Below are 22,893 nucleotides of genomic sequence, written 5' to 3' on the forward strand. Positions count from 1 at the left end.
CCAGGTGTTGGAACTGGGAAAGGGGGGAGGGGAATGGGAGAAATCACAAGATAAAATGCCTCAGACAACCAGAGTTCCTATCCAAAGTTGAGTAGCTTTTCTTGAATAAATGCTTCTCAATTTGTTGAACATCTTTCCTTGAGGTCCAGAGTCCTGTATTGGTTGTTTTTGACAATTCTGCCCAATTTTATTGTTTCTTAGGGAGTTGATTTGCCCTATTCCTCATTCTGTAAGTCCATCGCTCCATATATATTTTATTTAGACTTTTATAAATCACAGGCAGAATGAATTTTCTGTACTTTCTGAGCCTTGTTGGATAATTAAATGTGTATGATTTTTATTAAACTAATTTTTCTTTCTATTGGTTTATCATTTCAGACAAAAAACTTGTAAGTACTATTTTCTGAAAATCTATTCCTATTTTCCTTTAAAGACTAGCTTAAGTGCTTGTTTCTTAAAAGTGCCATGAAATTCAGGTGTTAAGCTATATTCAAACGTCAATGATTTGGGGACCAACTAATAAAATTTAAGGATTATTTAAGGCTTTCAGTATCCTTTTATATTTTAAAACTTTTATTGCTTTATCAAACCATCACAAAGAGAGGCATGGGGATGTCTGGGTGGCTCAGTTGGTTAAGTGTCCAACTCTTGATTTTGGTTCAGATCATGATCTCACAGTTCGTGAGTTTGAGTCCAAAACTGGGCTCCGCACTGACAGTCTATAGAGTCTGGTTGGGATTCTCTCTCTCCCTCCTTCTCTGTGTGCACACACACACTCTCTCTTTCTCAAAATAAATAAATAAACTTCAAGAAAAATAAATAAAACCTAAACAAAAAAGAGAGGCATGGAATTATGTTAAGAACACAACTGTATACATAAGGCCAATGTCATTTCTGTTCAAAATGCTCAAATGGCTCTGGTGTTTTACTCTGAATAAAGTTATCTTTGTTCAAGGATGCCTGTTGAAATCTCAATCTATACTCCTTCATCCACCTTGGAAGTCCTCCATATCCCCTTTTACCCTACTTCATTTTTACTTGCACATAACTTATCTACCTTGTAACATATCATATGTTGCAGACTAATTTTCAAAATAGGTAGAGCAGTATTTCCAGTCCATATGCTCTTGTAGAACCTTGACATTCTCCACCAAGAGGCTGAGTCTATTTTCTCTTTCCCTTAAATCTGAATGGAATTTTGACTGCCTCAGTGAATAGAATGCAGGGGAAATGATGCTGCATGACTTCTGAGATTTGATCATCAAAGCAAAGATGGCTTCTGTCTTGTTCTCACCATGTTGTGAGAAAGCCCCAACCAGTCCTCAGAGACACTACGTAGAGAGAAAACTGATGCCTCCAGCTGATGGCCAGCATCAACTATCAAACATGCATTCACCTTTCAATCTTCAGGCTAGGGGCCCAGTGGCAAGTGAAGCAGAGATAAACTGGTCCCGCTATCCCTGTCCAAATTCTGATCCACAGATCGGTGAGCCTAATAAATGATTGTTTTACCACCAAGTTTTGGGGTAAAGTGCTATATAGCCATGTTACAAAACACTGAAACACTATGTATTTCACTTACTTGTGTTTGTCTATTTCCTTCCACCAGAATAAGCTCCACAAAGGGAGAGATTTTTACCTTTTTGGTTTCCTAGTACATGCTAGGTGGTAAGTAAACATTTTTTTCATTAAACAAGGGCACAGTTTTACATTTTCAAAGTATCTGGACATGTCAGTTTAAACTAATAGTAAACAATGTTGATACTAATAATAACAGAAGTTTTTCTGAATTAGTTGTGAATTTCAATTATCCCTGATCACTTCTTTTAGAAATACCCCACAAAATATATACTGCTATCATCATTTTAATATGATTGTTTATTTTTAGGCATGTCTTGACTCCCAAAATGAAAAAAACTTGGTAAAGCTCACCTCACACTGGTTATTGAGCTTGGTGGATGTGATGTCCAACTGCTGGTATTGTTCCTTTAACTTTGAAAATTCAGCTTCTAATCTGGTTTGTTCCAGTTTGGAATTATTTAGAAGACTTTTCAAGTTTTTATGGTCAGTTTGTAAAACTTCAGTTTCTTTTACAAGCTGATTATATGTATGATTCAACCTATTTAGAAATCATGACAGAAATAGAATTAGAATCCTTAATAGCTTTCATTGTAATTTACACAGTGTGAAAATGCTGTGGATCACAGACATACTTAAAGAATGTAAGACTCTTGCCAGTGACTAAACTCTTAAAAAATCAGCTTCTATTCTGTAAAACTAGATTAAAAAATTCAAACTCTCTTCTTTTGAATCTTCCAGCATTTAAATGTTTAAGAAGACACTTATAATTTTATCATTAAAATGTGAAGTACTAATAAGAAAATATTTAGATTAAAGGACAAAAGAGAAAATAACCAATCCTGTTTAGATCTCATAGAGAAGTTTAAAATTCTAAAATTCAACGTGAAAATTCAAGAAAGATCAAGAGAATCAATCAATGCAGTACGAGAAATGATAGTCCATCAATCTGTTGCCAGATAATGGACTTAAACCAAAATTTTAGTTATTGAGATTTCCACAGCTGTGACAAATTATCCATGTTTATGTAGTCTCCACTTATTGAGAAATTGGAGATTTTTTCTGAAAAAAATTTTAGATTTTTTATAAAAAATCAAACCATACACCTAACTTATCTGTTTCTTTCCATTATACCCTCAGAACAAAGTCCACTGACATCTAAGAGCAGAGGTCAGCAACTTTTTCTATAAAGGACCAGAGTAAATATCTTAGACTTTGTGGGTCACATGCAACATACAGCAAACTCTTTTCCTCTATGTGCTCCCCCGCAACCTTTTACAATGTAAAAACTATTTTCAGTTTGGGAGCTGAATCAAAACAGGATGGAATTGTTAAATTACTATATTGTACTACTGAAACTAATATAACACTGTATGTTAACTAACAAATTAAAATAAAAACTTAAAGTAAAAAAATAAAAAACAGAAGAGCTATATAATAAAATTTGTTTTTAAATGTGGAAAACAAAAACAAAAACAAAAATCAGAATGCAGCCTGGATTTGGCCCACTGAGCTAGCTGCCTGTAGTTTAACAACCTTTATCTTACAGCATTAAGAACAGGATGGGACTTGTTCAAAACACCTAACAATCTGCTTCAACTCATTCCCCAAAGAATTGAGTCAGCTTACAAGAATTATAAATAACAAAATAGTGTGTTTAAAAATCAAGACTTGGTAAAAAATAAATAAATAAAATGGCAAGACCAGAAACATACAGAAAATGTTCCATAAATAAGTTGAATCCATGAATGAATGTATGCCATGAGTTATTAACAGCTGGTCAGATCTGAGACACACAATCAGCTACACGGTATATGTCAATATCTATGGAGATCAAAGATTTACTTAGACGCTTCATGGGGGTGGGATATGAAGAGATACAATATACAATGTCCTCAACACCATCTCCCTGGCAAATGCTAAAATGAGCTCTTTAAGAGAGTTTTTTACAATATCCCTTAAAGCTGAGAACATTAACACCAAAATGCAATTCAGTGAACACAATACTAAAGAGGCCAAAACAAACCAGTCCATATAATAAACATTCCTGATTTGGCATTATCAAAGATTAAAACTTAGGTTATTTAGAGGAATGGATAAACAAACTATTGTTCTTCAGAATTTTTTTTTTTTTTTTTTTTTTTTTGTGAAAGAGCTCTTTCAAGGTTTTGCTTAAAACCTTTTCTTCCTTTACAACATAGACATGCATGCATAAAAGCTGGGATAGAACAGCTTTGAGAGAGAATACTCAGAATCACACTTCCCTTTCAAGCCTGCAGAGTCTTCTGGTTCAAGATCATCATGCTCAATTTCTTCTTATCATTTAGGCTAAGCTCCTTCTCAGAAGGCTCCTCAGAAATGAATACAATTAGATTCCTAGAAGCCCTATCCAAACTCACCAACTGTCCCAGTTTGTTGCAAATTCCAACAGTGGAAAAAGGTTAGGTTCAAGATGGGACTTTGATATTAAATGCCTTCCTCAATGTTATGTGCGTAATAAAAAAGACCCTGTCTTGGGGTGCCTGGGTAGCTCAGTTGGTTGAGCGTCCAACTTCGGCTCAGGTCATGATCTCATAGTTTGTGGGTTCGGGCCCTGCGTCGGGCTCTGTGCTGACAGCTCAGAGCCTGGAGCTGCTTTGGATTCTGTGTCCCCCTTCTCTCTGCCCCTCCCCCAATGGCACTGTCTCTCTCTCTCTCTCTCAAAAATAATAAAATAATATTTTAAAAAAATTTTAAAGACCCTGTCTAAAGGTATTCTATAACTTGTCACAATTTAGTCTTCTACTGAACATACCTTAATATCCTTCTCGATTCTAGCTTGGTGTTGAGCTTATTGAAATTCAAATCCCCTAGTACACTATTTCTAGTTATAACAATTACTAAATTAAAAACTATTGAGCATGAATATGAAAATGGCTCCAGAAACTTAGAGGGATTATTTTTTTTGTAAAGGAAAAGAAATAGAAATCAAAAAATGGATTATATTAAATTCATAACAGGACAATAGTCAATGAATGACCCCCCACTTGAATTTTTTTGTGCTGCCTTTTAGCACTTCAGCTATGGTTAAGTCTAAGTGCAGTGCCAATGTTCAGACTGCTTACACTGTCAAAGGTTTCTAAAAACCCTTTGAAATGTACCCTTATGAAGCAGGCAAATTACCAGTTGGCAAGTTTTGATTTTCCCAAAGCTACAAATTAAACAATAATTGCCCCATGCAATATGAGAACCATTAATGCCTAAGACAGTTAAAAATAAGAGTTCAAATCAGTCAGCTAGAAAACAGGAGGCTGCTTACTTGTAGCAACTTTGAAAGACAAGAACTGAGATATCAGACTAGCAAAAAGACAGACATAAAGAATCAGATTTCATTACATTCTGTAGCAATAAAGCACGTAAATGCTATCAAGGTACAGATTTCTTTATATAATGTGGCTTAAAAAATTAATTAGTTGAATAAATCAAGAGAGAAACAGTAAGAGAAAACAAGGGACCAAGGTTTTCAAGCCATTTTATAACTAGCTGCATGATTTTGGTGGGTAATTTACATGTTGTTCTGGGGACTTTTTAAAAATTCTAAATTACAGATGGTAATGCAAAGGGGGCAGTATACACTCTGGATGTAATGAATAATATAAAACTAAAATATATAAATATTTATTACCTATCATTTTCACCACAAAGTTTCTTATATTCTGCAGCTATAGTCTCATGGTTTTTGTTTTCAAGCAGCATTTTTTCCTGTTCTACTTTCAGTGTTTTTTCCAAATCTTCCAATTGTCCTTTCCGTTTTAGTAACTGATTGTAACTGGGAAAAAAAGGTATTTGGTTTATAATATTTCTTTAGAAAAAAGAAAATACTTTAGAAACAAAGAAAACAAGAGTAATTTATTAGTAAGTATCACATAAACATGATAAATTTCCTATATAAATTATCTTAGTTCTGTTTAACATAAAATTTATTATATTGTCTAAAGAAGATAATAAATTACCGATCTTCAAGGTCTTTATGTTCTACTTCAAGATTTTTGTGGGCAGACTTTAGAGTTCCATGTTTAGCGATGAGAGACTCATACTCTGAAGCCTGCCGTTCATGAAGAAGTTCCAGCTTTTCATGATCTTTGATCAGAGAATCATAGAGAGATTTCAGGTCTTCTCGCTCTTTGATTACAGCTTCATTTTCATTTTCTAAGGAAGACTGCTGGATTAGGAGTTGTGCATTCTGGTTCATCAGTGAAGTACTTTGGGAATTAAGGGTAGAATTTTCAACCTGTAAGAACGCATATTGTTATCAGACATAAATAGCTACCTGCTCTTTGAGAAGACACAAATATGTGGTATGTGTTTATTACAGATAAAATAATTTTCCCATGTTAAAAATTATTCAAAAATATAACTAATGGCAACATAAAAAATATAAAAGATAACAGTGACTTTAAGGAGCTCTATATAAATCACAACAGATCATTTCATATTATACTGAGAAAGTTTGGTTTTTATAAGTATCCCAAAGAAAAAGCCTACAATTTAATTTTTATTTTTGGCAGATGTTATTAAAAATTATTATGAGATATATACCATACATGTTTTGGATTCAATTATTTTAAATGAAGGTGATTAGAAACAATTTGTATTCCACTCATGAAAAACTACAGAATCCAAAATGGTAATTTATCACTTCCTAAAAGTTGAGGGTTGACAGAACTGAAAAATTACTTGTGACATTTCAACTGGAAATTTTCTTAAGAGTCTACATTAACTTAGCATGTGTTTTACCATGTGGAAAAGAGTTACAGAAAGAACTTTCAGATTTGGAGATGGAATTTTTTCCTCTGGCTCCCTAAGAGGTTTCAAAGAGTTACACTTTCCCAGACCTGATCGTTCTATTTGAAAAGACACTGCAGCATTAAGTGCAAGATTGATCCTCTGAACCAAGGAAAAATCTGAAGACAAAATTCTCATGCTTTGTTGGTTTCTAACAACTGATATGAAAGCTGTAAAAATGAAATAAGCAATGGTATGTTGCAACCATATTCTAAAGCAAAGGTTTCTGCTTAATTACAGTCAACTTGCTGAAACAGGTAAAAGGCCATAAAGTAAACATAAATAAAATAAAGATGAAATTATATTTTAACTAAGTATTTTATTTTGCTTATTTATTTATTTTGTTTAATGCTGGGCCTTTCTGGCAGGTGCTGCTGAAGCTCCCGTGGCTCCTTGTGCAGGCTCCTGTTGTGCTCTACTATGGCCCTGGGCACTCCCATAAATAAGTATTTTAAATAAAAATTTTTAAATATAAACAAAGTTTTTTAGTAATTTAAATAAAGATAAAATTACCTTTATTTTACTTATGTTCATTGAATGAATTTGTTAGTTAATATTTAGAGGCTCTGACATTTAAAAAAATGCTGATATATGAAAGTCTGGTAAAGCACTAAATAGATTTTATCATCCATTAATTTATCTCCCATTAAATTCGCTCACTAAGAAACAATGTTACCATGTCCAGTTATCCTTATTTTAAGAGCATAATTCAAATATTTGGTTGCACATCCCCAAATATTACATTACAACCTGAAGCTTCGCATTCTGCGTTTGAAGAGTAGTATTCTGCTCCTGTAAGGACACTGTCTGCCTCTGAAGTGCAAGAATCTGAGCCTGCAAATTATTGTTCTGTGTCTCAAGTTGCTTCAGTTGAGTTTTCAGTGCTTGCTTCTCTGCTTGCAATGTAGCATTCTTAATAAAGAAAACACATTTTAAAAAGCAACAAACATTTCTGTTTAACAGATTATTACAATTTCATAACAACTATTACCATTATAATCCAAAAAAATCCCAACAACCTTAAAAGAGTTAAACAGTTCCCTACTATTCCAAATTATAAAGATTTAATCTAAGAGAAAGAAAATGATAATACTAAAACCTTACCATACTATTGTGTCTCTGTACTGTCTGCTTTATAGCGTCAGAAAAATAAAATATTCCATTCTCAATAATTAACATAAGAAACTAGAATGGAGAGAGGGAGGCAAACCATAAGAGACTTTTAAACACAGAGAACTAACCAGGGTTGCTGGAGGGGAGTAGATGGGGGGATGGGTTAAATGGGTGATGGGCATTAAGGAGGGCACTTTTTGGGATGAGCACTGGGCATCATATGTAAGACATGAATCACTGGATTCTACTCCTGAAGCCAAGACTACACTGTATGTTAACTAACTTGAATTTAAATTAAAAAAAAAAAAAAAAAAAGAAACTAGAATGGGGTGTTAAATCCTTTTTGTAGTGTTCAAAAGTGCATGGGATTGTGTCTAGCCAATGAAGTGCACATTTTCTAATTGCCCAAAGGCAAATACATATAGGCGAGTGCTGGTCCCAGGGGTAGCAGCAAAACTATTTTATAAACACAAATTTAAGAGAGAAGCAGAACAATTTCAACTACGTGTTTAAAAAATTTAGGCCATAATTGACCTAACAGATGTTATATATTTTCTGTAGTGATTTTTTTTTCCGTAGTATAAAATACTCACTAAAACTCTATCTCATCTATAGGACTTCTGGAGCAAATCCAAACAAAACATACAATTTTCAATTTTTCCAGTACATTTGAACATATTTCAATTTTATAGTTAAACAGTTGAATTACTATGCAAATAATAGATTATTAATTTAATGCAATATATATTAAACTCTTTGCCATAGATACTGTATTTTTAGGATTATTTCTAAATAGCACTTCATAAAAAAATAGTATCAAAAAGTATAAACAAAGAACCCGCTAGAAAACTGAAATAAAACTTTATATATAAAAAGGCCAGAATTTGTTGCATATAACTGTGATATGCATAAAAAGTTACACTGAACCACAACAGATCACTTTTATCGTACCTACACAGGGGACAAAGGAAACATTCATTTTATACGCTTTCATGTTACATATACTACATGTCACTGTATGAAAGGCAAGTAATGATTTAACCCATACATTATACCACAAAATCAAAGCTGAGGAAGCCAAAGGCTTTAAGATGGGTTTGATATTGTCCTTTTCTTATGCTAATTTGTTTAGATAAAAAGGATAAAAAAATTTACACTGGAAGAATGATATGGAACACTAATGTATTTATATGTCATCTTGATACACCAAAGAAGTGAACCATTTTTCACTTACGTACGTTAAGTACCTTGTAGTTCAGGTCTTAATAAACCAAAATGTGCAAGCTCTAATGTTAAGTCTGGCTATCCCTATAGGAATAAGAAAAATTCCTATAGTCTATAAAAGAATAAAAGAGAGTAGAAAGGATATCTCAGAGCAAGAAAAAATTTACAATGGAGAAGTTATGAGGTCAGTAAATACACTGGCAAAAACACCAAAATTACCAGTCTAATATAGGGCTAGCCTTCTTTATAAACCATTAATGGCTAAAATATGACAACCAAGTAGTTTTTTTCCAATAGAAATTTATAAAGGAAGTCAGTGGGATAAGAAATTTACCTTACAGAACTTTACAAGTCAGCCAAATTTTCTGAAATATAATTATTAATCCAAGTGATGGAGGTGTCTATGTGTATATATATAAAATCAGTGAATAATTAAAAATAGGCATTCATAACAGCTGATAAATATATAAAGATGTAAAATAGCTCGCCAATTTAAAACATGAAAATTAAAATATTTTCTTTTTGCTTTAATAAAAATTAAAAGACTAGTAATATCAAATGTATATCTAAAAAAACAGGTACTCTATTAGAAGGACTGAAAACGAATGTGATTTTCAATTTTAAGTGATGATATCATTTAAAATTACACACATACACAGATATGTATATATACCCTTTGGCCTATCAATTCCACTGTCAGGAATTTACTACCCTATGAACATATTATACATAGATTTTCATTGCAGCAAAATCTGAAAATAACCTAAATGCCCATCAATGTGGGTTTTATTTAAATAAATTAGAGTAACATCCATACTATGGAATAATGTGTTCATTAAACAAAATGAGATAGATCTATATCTGTCTAAAATACAGAGATCCTCAAAATATTGTATAGCATGATCCCACAGATATAACTGTAAAAGAAATACACTCCCAGACATACAGATGGCTAACAAACACATGAAAAAATGCTCAACATCACTCATCATCAGGGAAATACAAATCAAAACTACATTGAGATAACACCTCACACCTGTCAGAATGGCTTAAATTAACAACACAGAAAAACAACAGATGTTGGAGAGGATTCGGAGAATCCACACTGTTGGTGGGAATGCCAACAGGTACAGCCACTCTGGAAAACAGTACAGAGGTTTCTCAAAAAGTTACAAATAGAACTACCCTATGATTCAGCAATAGCACTAATGGATATTTACCCAAAGGACACCAAAATACTGATTCAAGGGGATACATGCACCTTGATGTTTACAGCAGCACTATCAACAATAGCCAAATTATTGAAAAAGCCCAAATGTCCATTGACTGATGAATGGAGAAAGAAGTTGTGGTATATAGGGGCACCTGGGTGGTTAAGTCGGTTAAGCTTCTGACTCCAGATTTCAGCTCAGGTCATGATCTCACAGTACATGAGTTTGAGCCCCACATCAGGCTCTGTGCTGACAGGGCAGAGCCTGCTTGGGATTCTCTCTCTCCTTCTCTATTTGCCCCGCACCTACTCTCTCTCTCAGAATAAATAAATAAAACTTAAAAAACCTATGACCCAGCAATAGCACTGCTAGGAATTTACCCAAGGGATACAGGAGTGCTGATGCATTAGGGCACATGTATCCCAATGTTCATAGCAGTGCTTTCAACAATAGCCAAATTATGGAAAGAGCCTAAGTGCCCATCAACTGATGAATGGATAAAGAAGATGTGGTTTATATATACAATGGAATACTACTTGGCAATGAGAAAGAATAAAATTATGCCATTTGCAGCAACGTGGATGGAAATGGAGGTATTATGCTAAGTGAAATAAGTCAGTCAGAGAAAGACAGATATCATATGTTTTCACTCATATGTGGATTTTGAGAAACTTAACAGAAGGCCATGGGGGAAGGGAAGGGGAAAAAATAGTTACAAACAGAGAGGGAAGCAAACCATAAGAGACTCTTAAACACAGAGAACAAACTGAGGGTTGATGAGGGGTGGGGGAGAGGGGAAAGTGGGTGATGGGCATTGAGGAGGGCACTTGATGGGATGAGAACTGGGTGCTGTATGTAAGCCAATTTGACAATAAATAATATTAAAAAATAATAATAAATATATCAAAAAAGAAAAAAGTTTATATACATGATGGAGTATTATTTGGCCATAAAAAAAGAACGAAATCTTGCCATTTGCCACCATGTGGATGGAGCTAGAGACTATTATGTTAAGCAATAGAAGTCATTCAGAGAAAGACAAATACCGGATGATTTCGCTCACATGTGGAATTTAAGAAATGTAACAGATGAACACAGGGGGAAGAAACTAAAGGGGAAAACCAGAAAACAGACTTTTAACTATAGAGAACAAACTGAGGGTTGCTGAAGGGGAGGAAGGCATGGTGATGGGTTAAATGGGTGATAGGTATTAAGGAGGGCACTTGTGATGAGCATAGGGTATTATATATAAGTAATGAATCACTAAATCCTACACCTGAAACTAATATTACATTGTATATTAAGTAACTGGGATTTAAATCTTGGATGAAAAAAAGAAATCTACTTCTATACACAGAAAAATAATTTTTCTGGGAAAACAAACTGTTTACAGTGATTACTTCTGGATGAGAAAGTAGGAATCAACACTGTAGGAAATTAATTTTTGGCATTATGGCTTTAAAGTTTGCAAAACATGTTACATTAAAACACAAAAGCAACAACTGCAACTATTTTACTTGTTAATATATATATTCCAAAAGCTCATTCATCTTTAAAGGACAGATGTTTGGTGAATTTATTTGATTACTGTTTCTTGTCAAGTATTTCTCCAACTCATTCAGGGAATATTTACTGTGTCTGCTATCCACCAGGCTTAAGTCTACATACGGAAGGCATAGTGGCAAAAAAGAAAGACAGCTTTCTGCTTTTTTTTTTTTTAATTTTTTTTTTCTTTCAACGTTTATTTATTTTTGGGACAGAGAGAGACAGAGCATGAACGGGGGAGGGGCAGAGAGAGAGGGAGACACAGAATCGGAAACAGGCTCCAGCCTCTGAGCCATCAGCCCAGAGCCCGACGCGGGGCTCGAACTCATGGACCGCGAGATCGTGACCTGGCTGAAGTCGGACGTTTAACCGACTGCGCCACCCAGGCGCCCCAACAGCTTTCTGCTTTCAAGGAGCTTTTTTCCAGTAGACAACCAAGAAATAAAGAAATAATATTTCACTAGTGAAACGCATTATGAAGAAACTAAATAAGGCAGTGGCTTGGTATTAAATGGCTTAGGTTGAGAATAACTACTTGACTGGTGGAGGGGTCGGAAAAGACCTCTCGCAGGAGATGTGTCAAATGAGGCCTGAATCCTGAGGGAAGCTAGCCATGTGTTCTATGTAGAGGATGCGAACATAAAGGTCTGGAAATAGGAATAGAGAAGGCCAATATGACTAGAATTAATTGACTATATATCAGGCATTGTTTTGTGTTTTCCAGGTATTCACTATAGTAATATTATCTCCAGATAAATCAACAGAGGGGGTGGAAGAGTGCTATGGTATAAGGCCAGCAATACAGGCAGGACAAAGTCAGGAATGATCTTACAAGACACTAAAAAATTTGGATTTTATTCTAATTGGAAGGGGAAGCCAATTAAGACTTTAAGTAGGAAAGTGGTATGACTAAGTTTTATGTTTTAAAATAAAAACTGCCTATTGTAATAGGAATGGGTTAGACTGAGCCAGGAGTAGAAGTGGGGGAAGACAGCACCTGAGAGGATATTCTCTCATCCAGATGAGAGATGATGGTACCTTAGACTAGAGTGGTAGCAGCAACGATGGGACAGAAGTAGATGGGCTTGGGATGTATTTTCACAAGAGTTGACAAAGCTTGCTGATGGACTTATATCAGGGTAGAAAAGTATATTAAATTATTAGTTCTTCAGCCCTTTATTACATTATAAAATAAATCAGTCGAGAAAGTATAAGATGAACAAAGCTCCAAAACCAGATTAAATAAATTTTCTGAATTATATATCCAATGCTACTTTACTTCTAAAAAATCTTATTCCTACAAAAATTTAAAAATACTTACATTTCTTTCTACTTCAATTAATCTGTCTTTAACCTTCAGAAGCTCTCTAGTCGTTTCTTGACTTTCTCGCTCCCATTTATTATCTTCACCAGAAGTTGGAGGAGAGCTCTGTACCATCCTTTCTTCATCTTGTCTCTGTTTGAGAGCTTCATAGTTCTTTTTCACCTAATATTTTATTTAAAATATTTTAATGGGGAGAAAAAAATCACCAAAATTATTACTTCTCACAACTAGATTCTGCACTAGTCTGGTGAATAGGAGAGACACTTCATTTAAAACTATGATAAATAATATGTATGACTATCATTACTATCATGATCACAATTTATGCTTTGTCAATTGCAAATCCTTTCCTTCTAGAAAATATCAAATATACTCTGTTTATGTGTGATACTCCAATTACATATTCTGTAATTTCAGATCCTATTGTTTATGATGAAGAATATATTAACTGGAAATAGACATGTTGCTAAATATTAGTAATTGTTTTTTGACATAACTATCGCTGATTTAGAGATTTCAGAGATACCCCATGTAAAGAACAAATGAAGACTTGACATACATAATAATTCCTTCTAAAAAAAAGATACCTAAAGTTGAAGAAGTATCTATAAATGTCTGCTCTTGTAAGAAGGATATGTTGCCCAGAATGTGTTATATTAATAAAGAAAATTAATGACTTCTTTATTCAGATCCTAAACCACATGTAATGACTACATTTTATAAAAAGTGAGCAATCCAAAGATATATCTTATCCAGGGTTTTCTGGTGTGATTACAACCAAATCCTACTTTAAGAGAGTCAACTCAATACTAACAACTGGGTAATCTTACAGTACCAAAATTACTGATTAACTTAATAGCTCTCTTTAATTTAGACCGATTATTATTATACTTATCTTGAATCATTACTTTTTCCTAGGAGACATTTATACTAAATTTCTAAATTAAAGCTCAAACTTTGTATTAAGGCAAAAATATAAATGTCTAAAATAATTCAACATCTAGGGGTGCCTGGGTGGCTCATTTATTTCAGCTCAGGCTATGATTCCATGGTCCATGAGATCAAGTCCAGCATCCAGCATTGTCAGCGTGGAGCCTGCTTGAGATTCTCTCTCCCTCTCTCTGCCCCTTCCCCACTTGTACATATGTACATGTACTCTCTCCCTCTTTCTCTCTCTAAATAAATAAACTTAAAATAAAAACAGAAATTTAAAATAATTCAATATGTAAGGCAAACCTTAGGAAACTTATGACTCAACAATAAACTTTGCCACTATTGAGTTAGAAAATAATGAAGTGAGACTGAAGAAAAAAGATGCCCTAGATAGAATATAATTTAAAGCATGGCTGAATGATTTAATAGGTATTTTGGGATCCTAATTTTCCAGTTTTGAGGGTTTTTTTAAATTACTTTTAATACCCTAATAACATGAGTGACATCATTTCCTGTCTCCTATTTTACATTAATTTTCCACAGGGTTTTTCTAGGCTTATAAAGACTACAGATATATGCCATTATTAAGAAGGAGAGCAGAGAGGGATACACAAAGCTTATTTTTAGCACATTGTTCTTATAAGTATGTTTCAAAATTGGACCCTTTACCTTATATATCACTAATCAGAATCTGTGATTTATGTTCACATAAAAAAATGACATATTTTCCATTGAGGTTTCTTAGAGACAGCATATAGGTGTGTCTTGCCTTTTTACCTTACTTATTAATCTCAGTCTCTCAATTGAGGTGTTTAGACCTTTTATATTTAATGTGATGATTAATCTGGTTTTGTTTAAAACTGCCATTTTGCTATTTGTTTTCTATTTGTCCAATCTGTACTTTGTTCCTCATTTTTTCTTTCTCTGTTTTTTTTTTTGAATTTTTTATAATTCTATTTTATCTCCTTTGCTGGCATATTAGCTATACCTTTTTTGTCATGCTATTTTAGTAGTTACTTCAGGCATTCAACTCATACTTAACTTTCATAGTCTTCAAGTGATATAGTATTAAAATCCAGAACAATCTAATTCCAGTTGAATGGTAGGAAGCTAGTCCAGTAATAGTTATGCCAAAATGGCTGGAAGTGGAAGACGATGACATTTTGAATCTCTGTTCTCTAGACTTGAAATACATGCAATACTAACCCACACCCATACCCAATTATTTTCTGGCTGAGTAGCTTTACGAAGCTGACTTTCTTTGTAACCGACATACTGGAGATTAATTAACTCTGGTGCCAAATTTTACTTTATTTTTTGGATAATTCTTTATGTTAACTAAGCAAAATTCTAGAGTTTCTTCTGTAATGATATATATTTCATGGTATAAATACCAACAATGATGTTATGGGCAAATGGGGAACAAAATCTTTTTCCTTTTCTGCATGGGAAATTCATCTTTGGTAACTGTGCCTTTGGAAACCTGTATATCCATTGTGGAGATCTTAGATCTATGCCTTAAGGGTTTCTGCAAGAGATGATGACTACTATGGAGCATACAGTCTCAAAGCAAGGGCAGCTCCTGCAAGTTCAATGTGAATCTCATCATCTTGCACTTCAACTGTCATATGGTGTGAATATGACTCTAGACAACTATATGAAGAGGGATCCTTGACAATGCCCTGCTCTATACTTGTACTTAGAACCAAGTAGTTCTAAATGTGGCCCATAGTAATCTTGTCAATCTGAATGTTTAGTTGATTGTAAAATCACTCTTGGTGGTACTACAGAGATGATTGAAGGGAAAAAAAAAACAGAACATGATTCTACCAATCTACCATACACTAACCCTGGGAAATGGGCAAGCCCCTTTGATTTCAATTTATTTATGTAAAAGAAAACGGACAGTCGCTCTTGCCTTGCGTATTTCACAGAATTATTCCAAATATCACAAGAAAACAGGTCTAGGAGAAAACCTCAAATTTATGAGATCAAGTGCTTTCACATACCACACATACTATTTGCCTCTACTTGGTATCCTCATACCCACATCTATGCCTACCAAACTGTTACCTGGATTTTCAATAGGAGTAGGGTGTTAGAGTGAAGTGTCAGTATCACACTGAAAGCTTTTCCCAATAGAGTAAGACTGCCTCTTCACCACCCCATTCCCACAATACTGATATGCCTCTAACTGAATGGTGGAAATGGAATTTAATAAATTACAGTGGATAAACAAAATATAGTTGTAATGAACTAAAAGACAAAGATTTGTTACTCTCAAATTTAAGAAAAAGAAACAGACACAATACTAATGATGTTGCTTTTTTGTTTCCTACTTTACATTTTTCTGTCAAAATATTCAACAATTAAAATTCCTTCCAAGGAAATCACTTACTGTTTTAAGTTCTTGGCGCAACTGCTGGTTGTAATTTGTGGATTCTTCTAATCGAGCTTCTAAAGCAGCAATTTTTTCTTCTTTAATTTCAAGAGACTTCTTTAGAGTCGATTCTAATTTTGATTCCAAAAGTTTGTACCTACTATCCAAATACAAAAATAACATAGTTCATCACTGGAGGTCAAAAATTATTTTTAAAGATCATTATGACCATAGACACTGATGCCATAAAGAGGTCTTATGAAACAATATTTTTTTAAGAGGTGAATTATTCTATTGCCCCACTCCCCCCTTTAAACTCTTCCTGGTTATAAAAAAAAAATCAACTAGGTAACCAGAGCTTCAGATTATAGCCTAGGTTGTCAAAAGCAAAAATTGATGCTCAAAAAAAGGCATCTGGAAGATGTAAATCCCAAAATATTCTTTTTATTTAAAAAAAAAATTTTTTTCAACATTTATTTATTTTGGGGACAGAGAGAGACAGAGCATGAACGGGGGGAGGGGCAGAGAGAGAGGGAGACACAGAATCGGAAACAGGCTCCAGGCTCTGAGCCATCAGCCCAGAGCCTGACGCGGGGCTCGAACTCACGGATCGCGAGATCATGACCTGGCTGAAGTCGGACGCTTAACTGACTGCGCCACCCAGGCGCCCCATACTCTTTTTATTTTTATAAGGATAGAATCCATAGGAAAAGAAGTAGATGGGTTTATTATATTATTAAGCATTTGTCTATGATATGAATGTGTTAAGATACTTGTACAATGAGATAGGTATAGTTAAGCTTAAAACTCATGGAAGGGTACAGAGTACTTACAGAATATTTTAGAAAGGGAATGATATACCAAAGATACTGGATACTGGTAACAGAGTAGGAAGAGGCAAATGCGAATGTCAGTATTTTAGTTATGTTTTTGAATGGTGATTTCATAAAAAATTATATTATTTACGGTTAAAAACTTTTTTTAAATTAAAAAATGTCTATTTTTGAGAGAGAGACAGAACATGATCAGAGGAGGAGAAGAGAGAGAGGGAGACAAATAATCTGAAGCAGGTTCCAGGCTCTGAGCTGTCAGCAGAGAGCCTGACGTGGGGCTCGAACCCACAAACTGCGAGATCATGACCTGAGCTGAAGTCATATGCTTAACTGACAGAGCCACCCAGGCACCCTGTGGTTAAAATTTTTTTACAAAAAGGACAGTGCATGAACACAGTTTGAGAGTGAATCACAAACTAGAGATTATGACTAATTCTTATACCTGAGAACCTTGATGACTAAACCAAATAAATAAGTACATATATGAGAAATTTTATCACATTCTGCCTTTTACTGTAGTTAATTTGTGTGTATGTGTGTATATATACGTTTTACAATTTTTTTCTTGCTCAATCAGTTTTTAAGTTCACTGAGCACAGAGAACAAATCTCACTCGTTTTGGTATTGGCTTGAGTCAACAGATATTTTTAAACCATTTTATGAATCTAACTTTGGATATATTTAATGTTGGATGCCTGAGTTGCCTCTAGACTGTCCAGATAGAGATGTCCACTAAGCAAAAAATAATGTGACTATCAGGTAAGATGATGGATGGCAATGCATAGCATACACAACAAAGAGGCCTGAGAACATAACCCTAGGAAACTACAGTAAAACCTTGGGTTGTGAGTAACTTGTTCTGCAAGTGTTCTGCAAGCTGAGCAAACATTTCTAATAAATTTTAACTTGATAAACAAGCGATGTCTTGCAATACAAGTAGTACATGATGCCGAACATCACGTGATCACAACTGAACCAATGGTTCTTGAAATTCACTTTGATATGTCAGTGCTTTGGATTACAAGCTTGTTTCCAGAATGAATTATGCTTGCAAACCAAGCTTTTACTGTATATTGAGACACAGGAAAAGAGTTGTTAAAAAAGAATAGACAAGAGTGATCACTTAGCACTCTATTTGTAACTTTATCACTAAATTTACTTTGTTGCATTCTACCTATTTGTACATACAAATCCATAACTTAGACTACCTATTCATTTATGGCAAGAATAATATCTTAATTATATCTTAAAAGGGTCAGAGAGAATGACGCCAGTGAGAAAGATGAAAAGGTTAGACTGTTAGAGATACCATCTGAGATTAGAGGTAAACACAGAGGCAGATATACATAAACTCCAAGACAGAAGGGATAGAATATTAAAGGAATTTATGTTTGTGAACTTTTTTTTCTTTGTGATGCTAAGGTTAACGTAATGGTTGAGAAAGAAGCTGGTTTAGTGGCTTAAGACACTTCTTTTCCTGATCTACCAAATTTGATCATGGTCTCAATTTCATTTCCTAAAACACCGAGTTCAACATATACCTTTATCTCTATTTCTAATGCTTTCATTATATATATAAATGTGCAGACTAATGAACACATCAATTACATCTTGCCTAGCCTATTTCAACAGCTTCCTAACTGATCTCTGTGACTCTAATTTGCCCTTTTTCTAATCCATATTCCTTTTTTTTATATATTTATTTTGAGAGAGAGAGAGAAAGAGCACACACACACAAGTGGGGGAGGGGCAGAGAGAGAGGGAGAGAGAGAATACCAAAGAGACTATACTGTCAGTGCAGAGCCTGATGCAGGGCTCGAACTCAATGAACCATGAGAACATGACGTGAGCTGAAATCAAGAGAAGGATGCTTAACAAACTGAGCCACCCAGGTACCCCTTTCTAATCCATCTTTCACATCACTCTAAAAATTACTCAAAAGGGGTGCCTGGGTGGTTCAGTTGGTTGAGTGTCCAACTCTTGATTTTCAGCTTAGGTCATGATCCCAGGGTCATGGGATTGAGCCTCCCATTAGCCTGTGCTGAGCTGGAGCCTGCTTGAGACTCTCTCTGTTCCCCTCTTCCTCTTTACTCCTCTCCCCCATTTGCAGGTTCTCTTTCTCAAATTAGAAAAAAAATTCTCAACATAGCTTTGTGCTTTATTTGCATGGAATGCCATCTCCACCAATTCCACCTTGCACATTTCAGTCATTCTTTATGGCTCAGCTGAAGCATTATCATTTCTTTGATGCTTGATGGTCAGCAAATTTTAAGAGCTCAATTAACACTGAGTAGCTGTTTGAATTAAGGTTTGAAAAGAGCCACCAAACAATATGAAGGACCCACCTACAACTGGGTTCTAAAAGGGTTAGGGTAGTTACATCATTTACTGTTTTTTTCCCCCTCAACTATTTAAATGTCTTACATACACACACAGGTAATAAATGTTTGAATAAAAAAGCGATGCATATTCAGTATCTATATTAAGAAGTAGTCAACTAAATTGGGCCTTAACTATTTATTTAACTCAAATAAAAATAGTTTCTCATATGGGAATGCAAGCTGGTGCAGCCACTCTGGAAAACAATATGGAGGTTCCTCAAAAACTAAAAATAGAACTACCCTATGACCCAGAAACTGCACTACTAGATATTTATCCAAGGGATACAGGTGTGCTGTTTTGAAGGGACACATGCACCTCCATGTTTACAGCAGCACTATCAACAATAGCCCAAGTAAGGAAAGAGCCCAAATGTCCATCGATGGATGAATGGATAAAGCAGATGTGGTACACACACACACACACACACACACACACACACACACACACACAAATGGAGTATTACTCGGCAATCAAAAAGAATGAAATCTTGCCATTTGCAACTACATGGATGGAACTGGAGGGTGTTATGCTAAATGAAATTAGTCAGAGAAAGACAAAAATCATATGACTCCACTCATATGAGGACTTTAAGAGACAAAAGAGATGAACTTAAGGGAAGGGAAACAAAAATAATATAAAAACAGGGAGGAGGACAAAACAGAAGAGACTCATAAATATGGAGAACAAACTGGTGGGTTACTGGAGGGGTTGTGGGAGGGGGGATGGGGTAAATGGGTAAGGGGCACTAAGAAATCTACTCCTGAAATCATTGTGGCACTATATGCTAGCTAACTAATTTGGATGTCAATTTTAAAAAAATTAAATTAAATTAAAAGCAATAAAATAAAATGGCAAAAAAATAGTTTCTCATGAAACAGTTGTATGATTAATCCAATTACAGTTGCTTGAATTCAATGCTAGAACTAATGCCTCAAATTACTTCTATTTGTTATTACAGAATCTATGAGCATCAACCAACCTATTCTTAACTTTGAATATTTTCAAAATGACAAAAACAAATCTCTTATAACAGCATTAATTTTCCCTATATACATTATTTAATATAGACTATAAATACTATAACAGTAATAATGGGTAGACAATAAAATAAAAATTCTATCACAAAAATTCCAATGAATTAAAATCTAGTCTACATAAAACTGTATTTTTAACAATATATCCTTCCAGTCTAGCTGGAATCACATGGCTGACTAGATGCTAAACCATAGACTACTTGAAAAATCTGATTGTTTGATAGATTGTAATTACCATAGGAGAATAAATTTTTTTAACCTTATATTGATCATTCTCAAAATTAAAGGGCATATAAAGTAAGGTTTTATTGTTTCTCACCTTACTTTTCCACATTATTATTATTTTTTTTTAAGTAGGCTTCATGCCCAGTGTGGAGCCCAACATGGGGCTTGAACTCACAACCATGAGATCAAGACCTGAGCCAAGATCAAAACTCATATGCTTAATAGTCACCCAGGCGGCCCATTCCACATTTTTTTAAATGTTTATTTCGAGAGAGAAAGAGAGAGAGAGGCAGAGAGAGACGGAAAGAAAGAATACCAAGATGACTCCATGCTGTCAGCACAGAGCCCAACACAGGGCTCGAAACCATGAACCACGAGATCATGACCTGAGCCTAAATCAAGAGCCAGATGCTTAACTGACTGTGCCACCCAGGAGTCCCTCCATATTATTTTTATACCTTAGTTACCTCAGCATGTTTTCCTTTGTTTCATATTTCTCCTTTCTGTAAGTCCACTTTTGCACACAAAATAAATGAAAGAATTGAGGCATTGAAGCACATGATTCAAATAAAAACTAACTTTATATTTCAAGAGAGAGGGGTTTGTTGTTAATGTCTCATTCTACTTTCATAGGTAATTATAGTTTCTGCTTTTCTGCTACATGAGTGGCTTCCTGTTTTCCTATTATGTAACTATTTATAGTAACATTTTAGCATTTTTCTTGTATTAGGTTGTGTTTATCTGAGTTTTTACTTTTTTTTCTCATAGAACTTTCTCTATGGGAAGAGAGGAAACAGAAACAGGGTGAAATATGTAAATATTCTATAGCTGATACAGGAGAGAAGGTTTGAGCAAAAATATAACAATAATTTAAACTGTTTGCCAAATAGACTTAATACTCACCTGTCATCAGTACTCTGCTCATCATGCAAGAGTCGCTCTTTATTTAGCCCTATCTTTTCAAGCTCATGAGTTAATTTTTCAAGATCATTATTCATTTGTTGAGTCTTCAATTTTTCACACACCAAATCCTTATTTTGAAAGGAATGCAAGACTCACATAAGTGTCATGACCATGAACATCTAGGAAATTCAGTCACGATTTTAACTACCACTATCCAGGAATACATATATATATAATTCAAACCAGGAAAAACAGAAATGTTGTTGAATTTTTCCTTCATCACTAACAAGTAGTTAAGCAAAAAAATAAACTAGTTCAAACAATATGGTTTTCCTTTTTTTTTTTTTGCTAATATTACTTGTAATTTTTTGTATTAAAAACTAAAAGGAAAAACTCTTTACTTGTGAACTCTTGAGGATTGAAAGCTGTGAGAAAAAGAACACATATCTACTAACTTTTTAATAATAAGCTAGAACCTTAGTGCATATTTCTATGAATATATGCTGGATGCAACACCCTTCTCCCACCTCAAGCATCCCTCTGCCAGTGGAAGAGGTCTAACATATTGATCTGAAGAACTAGGGGACACTGTTAGAAGTTCAGACATGAGGAACCTTGTTCCTGTCTGTAGGACGGTACAACAACAGAAAGAAAAAAGCAAAAAGCTAATAATGGGCCCCTCTCAATGCCTCTTTAGCAGAAAGGCAGACTTCCCAATGTGACGTTCTGCTAGGATGCAAAGAAACTTTTTAATTGAACTTAAAAGAGTTATCATACAGAGTATATAGCATAGGGGTAGCAAAAAAAGGCCAAGCATGCTATGAAGAACATGAATATGATCTACACCATGTTTCACTTGGATCTACGGCCAATCTACTCCAGAAAATTTCACAACTCTTCTCAACACACAGATCTAAGCAACTACCAATTGTGCAGTGTTGACTCCTAAAGTTCAATATGATTTGCATTCTAAGGCTTAAGAGCATAATTCATGGAGATTTGGAGTTTGAAAGATCTGGATTTGAATCCAGCAATCCAACTTTGCCATTAGCTGAGAGATCCTGAGTAAGTTACTTAATGTCGCTTATGCTTTCTAATCTACTGGACATAACATCTATAGAGGATTACTGTAAAAATTATATAAATAAATTTCTGAAGTCCTTAGCCCAGTACCTGGTACATGGTTGGCATTCAATAAATAGTAGCTATTATGGTTCCTATTATTCAGTAACAGTCTTGACCAAATATTTTATTTTGAAATAAAACATAAAATTATAATGTAATAAAGGAGATACCACATGGAAACCTTATTACTACAATATATTAAAAATAAAATTCACATGTACTTCTTGGTATAACAAAAGTAGGAAAATTTAGAAACTCT

General features: G+C 34.4%; 1 protein-coding gene across 5 annotated transcripts in view; it reads right to left on the minus strand.

The window, feature by feature from the left end:
• The window catches only part of CCDC88A (coiled-coil domain containing 88A), a 146,875-nt gene that overhangs the window by 24,538 nt on the left and 99,444 nt on the right, over nucleotides 1–22,893 (minus strand). For all 5 annotated transcript variants that reach the window (XM_047068126.1, XM_047068127.1, XM_047068125.1 and 2 more), the window contains exons 16-22: nucleotides 21,510–21,637; nucleotides 16,151–16,292; nucleotides 12,817–12,981; nucleotides 7,153–7,314; nucleotides 5,571–5,848; nucleotides 5,243–5,386; nucleotides 1,933–2,119 (exon numbers count right to left, since the gene is read on the minus strand). In XM_047068126.1, the coding sequence (XP_046924082.1) occupies nucleotides 1,933–2,119; nucleotides 5,243–5,386; nucleotides 5,571–5,848; nucleotides 7,153–7,314; nucleotides 12,817–12,981; nucleotides 16,151–16,292; nucleotides 21,510–21,637 (1,206 nt within the window). The remainder of the gene's footprint in view (nucleotides 1–1,932; nucleotides 2,120–5,242; nucleotides 5,387–5,570; nucleotides 5,849–7,152; nucleotides 7,315–12,816; nucleotides 12,982–16,150; nucleotides 16,293–21,509; nucleotides 21,638–22,893) is intronic.

This window comes from Lynx rufus, unplaced genomic scaffold (assembly GCF_022079265.1).
Source record: "Lynx rufus isolate CCGP_SWC_20201006 ecotype Redwood Valley unplaced genomic scaffold, mLynRuf1.p SCAF_8, whole genome shotgun sequence".
Lineage (NCBI taxonomy): Eukaryota > Metazoa > Chordata > Mammalia > Carnivora > Felidae > Lynx > Lynx rufus.